Raw genomic sequence first — 10,977 nt, forward strand, 5'->3', positions numbered from 1 at the left:
ACTCATATGTTAACACTTATATAGTATCCAATTATAAATTGCTATAGTAATCTTGAAGATTTCAATAAAATATTGTTATCATTTCTTAGATATAAGTTAAATCTAATGTATTCCCTGACGGCTAGGATACGTCAACATATTATTTTTTCTCTTTTCAGCATCAAACGTTGTTTTTCCACTTGGAAATAACACTGAGTATGTTAAGGAATCAAGTAATGGATGATTTCTATATATACTTGTTAATTTGGGTTGATTCTGTTTATTTAGCTTATATGTGAGTAATATATTCATTTTTGGAATATGCCCATCTGTAGTATCATAAATAAATGCTACTTCATTAGGATTCATTGGTACAGCCTCATTCCTATCATCGTTTGGTCCAGGTTTTACTATTCTTAATTGGAAATATTTCTTTTCAAATTCTTCATCTTTTTCATGTTGTTTTAGAAAGTCAATAAACCTTCTATATTCTTTAGCAATAGGTTGTTGTAGCATGTATTGCCTTATATGAGTTTTTATTGAATTTAATTCAATGATATTTTTATTTCTTCTTTTTTTATTTGCAGCAGGAGCCTATCTTGTGGATGGCAAAGCATTCATTGCTTCATATTCTTCTGTTCCAATAACAAAATATTGTGCATTTTTTATAGTGTCTATTAGTAAATTAAATAAATTTTCTACTTGAATATTCAGACGACTATAAGACTTTCTCTGTAAGATTACAGGTTGAATTCCTCTTTAAAATACACTTCCTAATTTTCTTGCTGTAAAATTAAATTGGCCATAGGAAACATCATAATTTGTTTCTCTGATATTGTTTAAAAAAAGTTTCTCAAAACTATTTTTAATATCAAAATAAGAAAATAATTCATCTGGATAATTTTTAGCCATTTTTATGGATTCATTAAATTTTCCTTTTTTACAACATTTAAGGCTTATTTTTTCATTTTAATAATAATATGCATTACAAAAGGTACAATTATCACCTTCAAAAATGCTTCCAAAATTTCTTGGAGGTAATCTTAAATACTTATTAAATCCAAGATTCTTAAAGGTAGAAGGGGAATTTATATTAAATTTTTTCGTCGCTGATGTGTTTTTTTTTGTTTTCTTATTTTTTTAGAAAGCATGCTATCATCATTAGTATAATTGACATATTTACCATATTTGATTTGATCATTATTATTTGTGGTAGGTAATATTGTTTGCCTAATTTTATTTAATTTATAAATTGTTGGATCATAATTTATATCAGTTTCTATTATATCAGAATCATCTGATTCATTTGATAAGAAATATGTTTTCTTGCTTCGTAATCGTAAGTTGTAATTATTACCATAAATATTACCATTATCATTATTAACTTCTTCAACATCCTCAATTATACTATGTTTATTTTTACTTTTTTCTTTAAGTTTAAATATCCCACGAAGTTTATCATTTCTTTCAATACATAAATCATTAAAGTCCAATTCTGATTCAAAGCAATAGGATTCGTTCATATTTTTATCATATTCAAATTCAGTAATGACTTCATAGTGTGATCCATTATAATAAATTATTACTAATAGCCATTTATTAATATTGCTTGCCATAAAATTGTAATGTCTCCAGCAAATGTTAAATCCTTTATAATCTGTATCAATTATTATTAAAAATCTTATTTTAAATAAGTAGCCATAAATTGAAAAATCTAGTTTTTCTCCCCAGTTTTCTGGACACGCTACTGAATCATAACATGTTAAGCGTTTAATATGATCTTGGAAAGAATCAATTTCATAACTATTTAATATCCAATTATTTTGATTTCTAAATTCATCATCTGTTTTTACATTGTTCAAGAAATTTATTATATTTTGTCTAATTATAAAATGGCCATAAATTTCATTATTGTAAGTAATTAAATTCATGTAATGAAATGCACAATGTCTATCACTTTTTATTTTGTTATACTTTTTAAAGTGAAAATTATCAATTGATGAATTCATGTCAATATAGGTGAGGTATTTTATTTTCTCTTTATAAAATTCTTCATTAAACCAATTTTCATAAGTGTATGATGCTAATTTATGATAAATTAAGTTTTCATTTTTAAGTTTCAATAAATCTATAAAGAACGTAAATTATAAAGTTTATTATTTTTTTTTAAATTTATAGTGAATGTTTGTATTTATTTAGAATCAGTGAAGTTTTTTTTTAAATAAAGTGTAATTTATGTGTAAAATATTTATGTATATGTTATATTTTTTTTTGGCAATTTGTAATAGACCATTTTTTTTGCCATTTATATATAGTTTTTGTCTCCATCTTTAAATTTTTTAACTTGTATTCAACAGGTGTTTAAAAAAAAATAGCCTATTTATTCATTTATTATTTTTAAGTTTTTCAATTAATAAACATGTAAAATTTATCTCCTCCTTTTACTAAAATTTTTCTGACAGGTGGTATTTATAAAACTTGAAAATTTTAATTTTCCTAACACCTTTAAAATAATTATGTAATTAAAATAAATTCAAAAATTTAAAGAAATAAAAATAAAGTTATGATAACTTTCAAATAAATATAGCAAACATTTTGCAATTGAAATGTTTTAAAATATTTAAAAAAATACATTGAGTAAGCATTACGAAAATATTTCAATAAATAATTTTTAAACTATTATTTATATACATTTTGATAAAAAAATTTTGCTTAAATAAATAAAACAACGGCTCTATAGATAAGGTATATATGTAGGAAGAAATTTTTTATATATGGGAAACTTACCATTGTATATATTTATAAAAACGGTGTTAAAATAATTTTTTTTTTTGCATACATTGCTATTTGTTTTTAAATGATTCTCGGTTAATTTTTTATGATATTTTTGTATTTCTTGATATGTATTTGAAATAATTGTAAAATATTTATCATTCATATAATCCTTATTTTCCAAAAATAATTGTTTCATTTGTATCTCAACATTACAATATCCTGCTTCTTCTGAAGCTTCTAAAATTTCTAAACATGTCGCACCAATATTATCAATTGTATTATTTTTTGAATCAACAATACTATTATTATTTTGATGTTTGGCCACATCATTGCAAAAATCAAGGTTATTAGGGTCCATACTATCATCTGATACCTCTATAATCAAAATGTAATGTTATTTATTTAATTATATGTATTTAAATAATATTTTTTAATAAAAAGAATGAATTTACATACCAATAATACGATTTTTTGGATTTATTATAGAAGTTGAAGTATTTAAATTTTGTCTGTTCCTTTTCTTGCCTCTTTTTTTAATTAATTCTAAAGATAAGAAAAATTACAATAATTATTTAAAGAATGTTTTATTAAAATATAATAATAAAGATTAATAATTACCATTACTCATTTCATTTAAAATTTTTTAAATTTCCTTGTTTTTCATGTTTAAAAATTTTGATAAATCCTTAGGTTTATTATTTTGTCTTTTATAGCCAAAAGATTTTCGTTTAATTTTATTATTAAATGCCTTAATAATAGTATGTTTTTCTTTAATTTTTTTTGTTTGTTTTTTTATTTTTTTAATATAATTGATAACTTTTTCGTTATCTCCATTTTTTTTTAAATAATTTTTTAAATTTGTATAATTTGTTTTATCTAATAATCTAACCAAATTTTTCAATATATTTTCTTCAGAATTGTCAAAAATTTCTATAGCATCAAGATTTTTAATATGATTACTTGAATCATCCATAACAATAATATCGGTAGTGGTATTATCGGAAATATCTAAATTCAGTATAGGTGATTTCATAGTATCATGAATTTTTTCTTTTTCAGAAGTTTTTATAATTTCTGAAAATAATATTAAGATCAAAATTTTTTATTTAACATTTTAGTACTTGCCATTTTTAAGGTCAAAAAAAATATTAGAAGTCTCAGTGTTTTCATCATTTAAAAATCTATTAACATCTTCCTCAATTTTATCTTTTTTGGTTATAAATCTAATAAATCTTAAATTTTTTTTTTGTATTTTTAAATGGCAATTTTATCTTTTTAGTAAAATCCATAACAATTTTTTCTTTATCATTTTTTTCTAAATATTCGAATAAATCATGATATTCTACTTTATCCAAAACGTCAGCAACCATAGAAGAAAAATTTTTTTTAGAATTTTTATCTATCTCAATAATATCTTGTTATTTTAATTATTTCTAAATTGTATTTCTCTAAATTGGAGGAGACTTCTTATTAAAGTCATTATTCTAACCTATATGTCATTGTTTTTTTAAAATTCTTTTATTTCTATTTATTTGGCCTTATCTAAGCGTTAAGTTTTAAAAATTCCTAATTTTTAAAAAGTTCTCCAAGTACGGTGGAGTAATGTGTGCCAGACACATTAAAGCCTTTAATCATTTCATGTTTTGAACTGTCAAATCTGCTTCGCTTTTTATCGCCCTAGGATAGGTTATCAGTGTATTAAGGTCTCAAATTGTTATAGAAATTGTTTTATCATTTTTTTATTGTGTCTCTATTTCTAGAATCTTCTCTCTATTGTATTATTAATATTTTGTGTTTTTAGGGGTAAAAAAAAAAATTGTAATTTCTATAAAAGGAATTTTAAGTTCTGTTAAATTATTAATTATTCTAATTTTGTAAGTTAAATTGTAATAAGTCATAAAATATTTACGATTCTAGAAAAGAGAGACGCGTTTCTTTAACCTTTTATAAAATTTAATAAAGTCTCTTATCTCAACTGTTTTTTGTTTATTAAATAAAGTTATTAATTGAGTGATAGTGTTTGTTTGGTGGAGCTGGACATTAAAATCAGGACTACTAGCCAATAATTTTATTTTATTACTTCATAAAATTCTGTTGTATAGTGATTAAATTATATATTTATAAAAATGATAATATCAATAATTTGTAATAGAAAATAAATGAGAATTATTTATAAATATATTAATATCTCAAAGTATATTAGAATTGTTTTAAAATTTAAATTATGTAATAAAAAAAAAAGATTAATTCTTTTTTATAATATTTTATTTTCTGTCAAATTATAAATATTTTTAAAGTAATTATCAAAAAAAAAATTAAAAAAAAATAATTTAAGTTTAAATATATAGTAAAATAAAACACTTATAATTATTTTAAAATATTTCTTTAAATTATATACAAAATAATACATTATTTGCAAAGGTTTCAAAATATTTAAGCAATTAAAATATATATTTTAATAATGTATTTTAATAAAATTAATTCATTTGTCACGTTGTAATTTAATTTTATGTGGACAAACATTAATATAAAAAATTTCAAAAAGTTGTAACAATTATATTAAAAAATTCAAAATTATGATATTTATTTACATATTATATAAAAAAAGGCTCTTAATAGTTTTTTAACAAATAACAAAATAATAATGAATATTATTAGATATTAGAAATATTTAACGTATTTTAAAAAAATTAAAATGTTTATGATATATATATTCTAAACTTTATAATCGTTAATTTATAATTAAAATATTTGTTAATATAAAACATATAAATTATAACAATATTTAATATAGTTTAATGTTTAAAAAAGATAAAAAAAATAAAAAGAAATGGGCTCAGCCGGTGATCGAAACCGGGGCCTCTCGCACCCAAAGCGAGAATCATACCACTAGACCATTGAGCCATATTGAAAAGAAATTACATTAAAATTTCCTCGTGTTTCAATGTTAATATTATATATAAAACAAATTTTGTTAAAAATTATCTTTGAATTCTATATATCGGGACAAAAAATAAATTGTAACAATATTTATAATTTTAAGTAAATTTTTCAAGCATGAAAATATATGCTGATAACAAATATTTAATCAGTTTTTCAATAATCATGTTTATATTAAATATTTCATTCAACGAATGCAATAAAGTTAATCTTAAACTAATGTTAAAATGAAATTTAGTTTTAGAAAAAAAAAGTTGGTGAAATATTTTATGATGTTTACTTTATATAAAAAATAATTTTAAAAATAAATATAAAATTTAAAAAAAATTAGTTACCATAAAAAAATCAAAGAAAAAGATTTTAAATAAGTTAAATCTCCACAATTTATACACTATTATATTTCTATATTTTTTTATTCTTGAAATAATTTCAAAAAAAATTTTAGTTTTTTTTTAATTTTGATGTATCTTTAAATTTTAATAAATAATTACAAAAAGTAATGTTTTCAATGTAAATATAAAATTATTTATTATGAAGTTTTTGATTTAACTCAAGTTAAAATTAATTTTATAAGAAGTAAAAATTTCGTTTTCAAGACATTTACTAAAATATAATTTTTGTTTGTTTTGTCTTTTTAAAACAATTTTTAAGTTAAAAACTATACATTGAAATTAATTTTTTAAGAAAAGTAAAAAAATTGCTGTTCTCAATTAGGAAAAAATTTTTAAAAAATAAATGTTGTCTTCTAATAAACAAAATTTTAACTAAAAAAAATTTTATTTTATAAATTAATTAATTTACCTTAAGAAGAAATAATGCTTTGCAAGAAATATTGAAAGAAAATTTATTAATATCAAAAAGTTTATCGTAAACTATAATATACATTTATTAAAAATAGTTTTAAATTTAATTTATAAAAATAATCAAAATTAAATAAGAATTCTTACATAATAAAAAGAATGGTAAAATATTTACTAATAACCAAATAAAATAAATAAATATTTATTATTAATAATTATATAGGTAAGTAGAAGGAGGAGTAAATCTTTCCAAAGATACACATTTCCTAAGGCGCGATAACGGTTTGATTTTACAACCGTTTGTCATCAAATTTGTAACTATTTATTAGTAATTGTGTAACCAATTTTTCTATTTTTTTATGATTTTTTTAACAATATTGTGGTCGGATTACTAATCTAATAATTTTTGTAATATTTTAGGGGTTTAAGTTCATATTAAGTGTCTATCCACCATTAAAGGTGACGAATTTAGTTTAACGATATCTTTTGTAAGTAATTTTAATCTGGATTATTAGATCTGTGACTTTAAGTGGCCACAAAAGACAAAATTCTAAATATATTGTACTGATATTTGATAATAATAAATTATTGATTTATCTCCTTCCCTGGTGTTAGCCTCATAAAACTTATAATAATTTTTACTGGTATATAAAATAAAAAGGAAGATGATAAAAAAAGATTTTAATTAAAAAAATGTATTAAAAATTTACAAAATATGGCAAAACAATTTACATCATAAATAAAGTATAATTGTTTTACATAAAAAATCAATCCTGTAAATTTGATTCTGACCCAAATGAACTATTTTATGAAAACATTTTATGATTCTTTCAAAATAAACTTGTTAAAAACAATGTTAAATCAGAGAAAAGTAAGATTTCAAAACACATAGAAGTAAGTATTTTAATAAATGTATTTTTTTCTGAATTTACTAAATGTTTTAAAAATTTATCTTACTAAAACTTTAAAAATATAAACATAATATTAACAAAGAATCGTCTATAACTTTCATAGAAAATTATAAGTACCACAAAAGCTTATAACTAATTTTTAATGATTTTGCAATTTTGAATATGTAAAGTAGATGATAATTTATTAAAAAAACAAATTTATTCTTATTTTTAATATTAATTAACATTTTAGTACTTGCCATTTTTAAGGTCAAAAAAAATATTAGAAGTCTCAGTGTTTTCATCATTTAAAAATCTATTAACATCTTCCTCAATTTTATCTTTTTTGGTTATAAATCTAATAAATCTTAAATTTTTTTTTTGTATTTTTAAATGGCAATTTTATCTTTTTAGTAAAATCCATAACAATTTTTTCTTTATCATTTTTTTCTAAATATTCGAATAAATCATGATATTCTACTTTATCCAAAACGTCAGCAACCATAGAAGAAAAATTTTTTTTAGAATTTTTATCTATCTCAATAATATCTTGTTATTTTAATTATTTCTAAATTGTATTTCTCTAAATTGGAGGAGACTTCTTATTAAAGTCATTATTCTAACCTATATGTCATTGTTTTTTTAAAATTCTTTTATTTCTATTTATTTGGCCTTATCTAAGCGTTAAGTTTTAAAAATTCCTAATTTTTAAAAAGTTCTCCAAGTACGGTGGAGTAATGTGTGCCAGACACATTAAAGCCTTTAATCATTTCATGTTTTGAACTGTCAAATCTGCTTCGCTTTTTATCGCCCTAGGATAGGTTATCAGTGTATTAAGGTCTCAAATTGTTATAGAAATTGTTTTATCATTTTTTTATTGTGTCTCTATTTCTAGAATCTTCTCTCTATTGTATTATTAATATTTTGTGTTTTTAGGGGTAAAAAAAAAAATTGTAATTTCTATAAAAGGAATTTTAAGTTCTGTTAAATTATTAATTATTCTAATTTTGTAAGTTAAATTGTAATAAGTCATAAAATATTTACGATTCTAGAAAAGAGAGACGCGTTTCTTTAACCTTTTATAAAATTTAATAAAGTCTCTTATCTCAACTGTTTTTTGTTTATTAAATAAAGTTATTAATTGAGTGATAGTGTTTGTTTGGTGGAGCTGGACATTAAAATCAGGACTACTAGCCAATAATTTTATTTTATTACTTCATAAAATTCTGTTGTATAGTGATTAAATTATATATTTATAAAAATGATAATATCAATAATTTGTAATAGAAAATAAATGAGAATTATTTATAAATATATTAATATCTCAAAGTATATTAGAATTGTTTTAAAATTTAAATTATGTAATAAAAAAAAAAGATTAATTCTTTTTTATAATATTTTATTTTCTGTCAAATTATAAATATTTTTAAAGTAATTATCAAAAAAAAAATTAAAAAAAAATAATTTAAGTTTAAATATATAGTAAAATAAAACACTTATAATTATTTTAAAATATTTCTTTAAATTATATACAAAATAATACATTATTTGCAAAGGTTTCAAAATATTTAAGCAATTAAAATATATATTTTAATAATGTATTTTAATAAAATTAATTCATTTGTCACGTTGTAATTTAATTTTATGTGGACAAACATTAATATAAAAAATTTCAAAAAGTTGTAACAATTATATTAAAAAATTCAAAATTATGATATTTATTTACATATTATATAAAAAAAGGCTCTTAATAGTTTTTTAACAAATAACAAAATAATAATGAATATTATTAGATATTAGAAATATTTAACGTATTTTAAAAAAATTAAAATGTTTATGATATATATATTCTAAACTTTATAATCGTTAATTTATAATTAAAATATTTGTTAATATAAAACATATAAATTATAACAATATTTAATATAGTTTAATGTTTAAAAAAGATAAAAAAAATAAAAAGAAATGGGCTCAGCCGGTGATCGAAACCGGGGCCTCTCGCACCCAAAGCGAGAATCATACCACTAGACCATTGAGCCATATTGAAAAGAAATTACATTAAAATTTCCTCGTGTTTCAATGTTAATATTATATATAAAACAAATTTTGTTAAAAATTATCTTTGAATTCTATATATCGGGACAAAAAATAAATTGTAACAATATTTATAATTTTAAGTAAATTTTTCAAGCATAAAAATATGTGCTGATAATGAATATTTAACCAGTTTTTCAATAATCATGTTTATATCAAATATTTCATTCAACGAATGCAATAAAGTTAATCTTAAACTAATGTTAAAATGAAATTTAGTTTTAGAAGAAAAAAAGTTGGTGAAATATTTTATGATGTTTACTTTATATAAAAAATAGTTTTTAAAATAAATATAAAATTTAAAAAAAATTAGTTACCAGAAAAAAATCAAAGAAAAAGAATTTAAATAAGTTAAATCTCCATAATTTATGTACTATTATATTTCTATATTTTTTTTATTCTTGAAATAATTTTAAAAAAATTTTAGTTTTTTTTTAAATTTTAATGTATCTTTAAATTTTAATAAATAATTACAAAAAGTAATGTTTTCAATGTAAATATAAAATTATTTATTATGAAGTTTTTGATTTAACTCAAGTTAAATTTAATTTTATAAGAAGTAAACATTTCGTTTTCAAGACATTTTACTAAAAAATATTTTTTGTTTGTTTTGTCTTTTTAAAACAATTTTTAAGTTAAAGACTATACATTGAAATTAATTTTTTGAGAAAAGTAAAAAAATTGCTGTTCTCAATTAGGAAAAAATTTTTAAAAAATAAATGTTGTCTTCTAATAAACAAAATTTTAACTAAAAAAAATTTTATTTTATAAATTAATTAATTTACCTTAAGAAGAAATAATGCTTTGCAAGAAATATTGAAAGAAAATTTATTAATATCAAAAAGTTTATCGTAAACTATAATATACATTTATTAAAAATAGTTTTAAATTTAATTTATAAAAATAATCAAAATTAAATAAGAATTCTTACATAATAAAAAGAATGGTAAAATATTTACTAATAACCAAATAAAATAAATAAATATTTATTATTAATAATTATATAGGTAAGTAGAAGGAGGAGTAAATCTTTCCAAAGATACACATTTCCTAAGGCGCGATAACGGTTTGATTTTACAACCGTTTGTCATCAAATTTGTAACTATTTATTAGTAATTGTGTAACCAATTTTTCTATTTTTTTATGATTTTTTTAACAATATTGTGGTCGGATTACTAATCTAATAATTTTTGTAATATTTTAGGGGTTTAAGTTCATATTAAGTGTCTATCCACCATTAAAGGTGACGAATTTAGTTTAACGATATCTTTTGTAAGTAATTTTAATCTGGATTATTAGATCTGTGACTTTAAGTGGCCACAAAAGACAAAATTCTAAATATATTGTACTGATATTTGATAATAATAAATTATTGATTTATCTCCTTCCCTGGTGTTAGCCTCATAAAACTTATAATAATTTTTACTGGTATATAAAATAAAAAGGAAGATGATAAAAAAAGATTTTAATTAAAAAAATGTATTAAAAATTTACAAAAT

At 19.8% G+C, this 10,977-nt stretch overlaps 2 protein-coding genes across 2 annotated transcripts; both read right to left on the reverse strand.

Moving 5' to 3' along the window:
* Positions 1-102: 102 nt before the first annotated feature.
* SRAE_0000074700 (Hypothetical protein) lies at positions 103-495 on the reverse strand (the record flags this gene model as incomplete). Its single annotated transcript, XM_024646684.1, has 1 exon — positions 103-495. One exon carries the CDS (start codon positions 493-495, stop codon positions 103-105), a length of 393 nt encoding a protein of 130 aa, XP_024500838.1.
* A 572-nt stretch (positions 496-1,067) lies between these two features.
* Positions 1,068-4,254, reverse strand: SRAE_0000074800 (Hypothetical protein; the record flags this gene model as incomplete). The annotated part of the gene is made up of 6 exons (XM_024646686.1): positions 1,068-2,107; positions 2,968-3,129; positions 3,211-3,297; positions 3,715-3,828; positions 3,880-3,986; positions 4,244-4,254. 6 exons carry the CDS (start codon positions 4,252-4,254, stop codon positions 1,068-1,070), a joined length of 1,521 nt encoding a protein of 506 aa, XP_024500839.1.
* Between the last annotated feature and the right edge of the window lie 6,723 nt (positions 4,255-10,977).

The sequence above is a fragment of the Strongyloides ratti genome, scaffold srae_scaffold0000023, assembly GCF_001040885.1.
Source record: "Strongyloides ratti genome assembly S_ratti_ED321, scaffold srae_scaffold0000023".
In the NCBI taxonomy this organism is placed as follows: domain Eukaryota; kingdom Metazoa; phylum Nematoda; class Chromadorea; order Rhabditida; family Strongyloididae; genus Strongyloides; species Strongyloides ratti.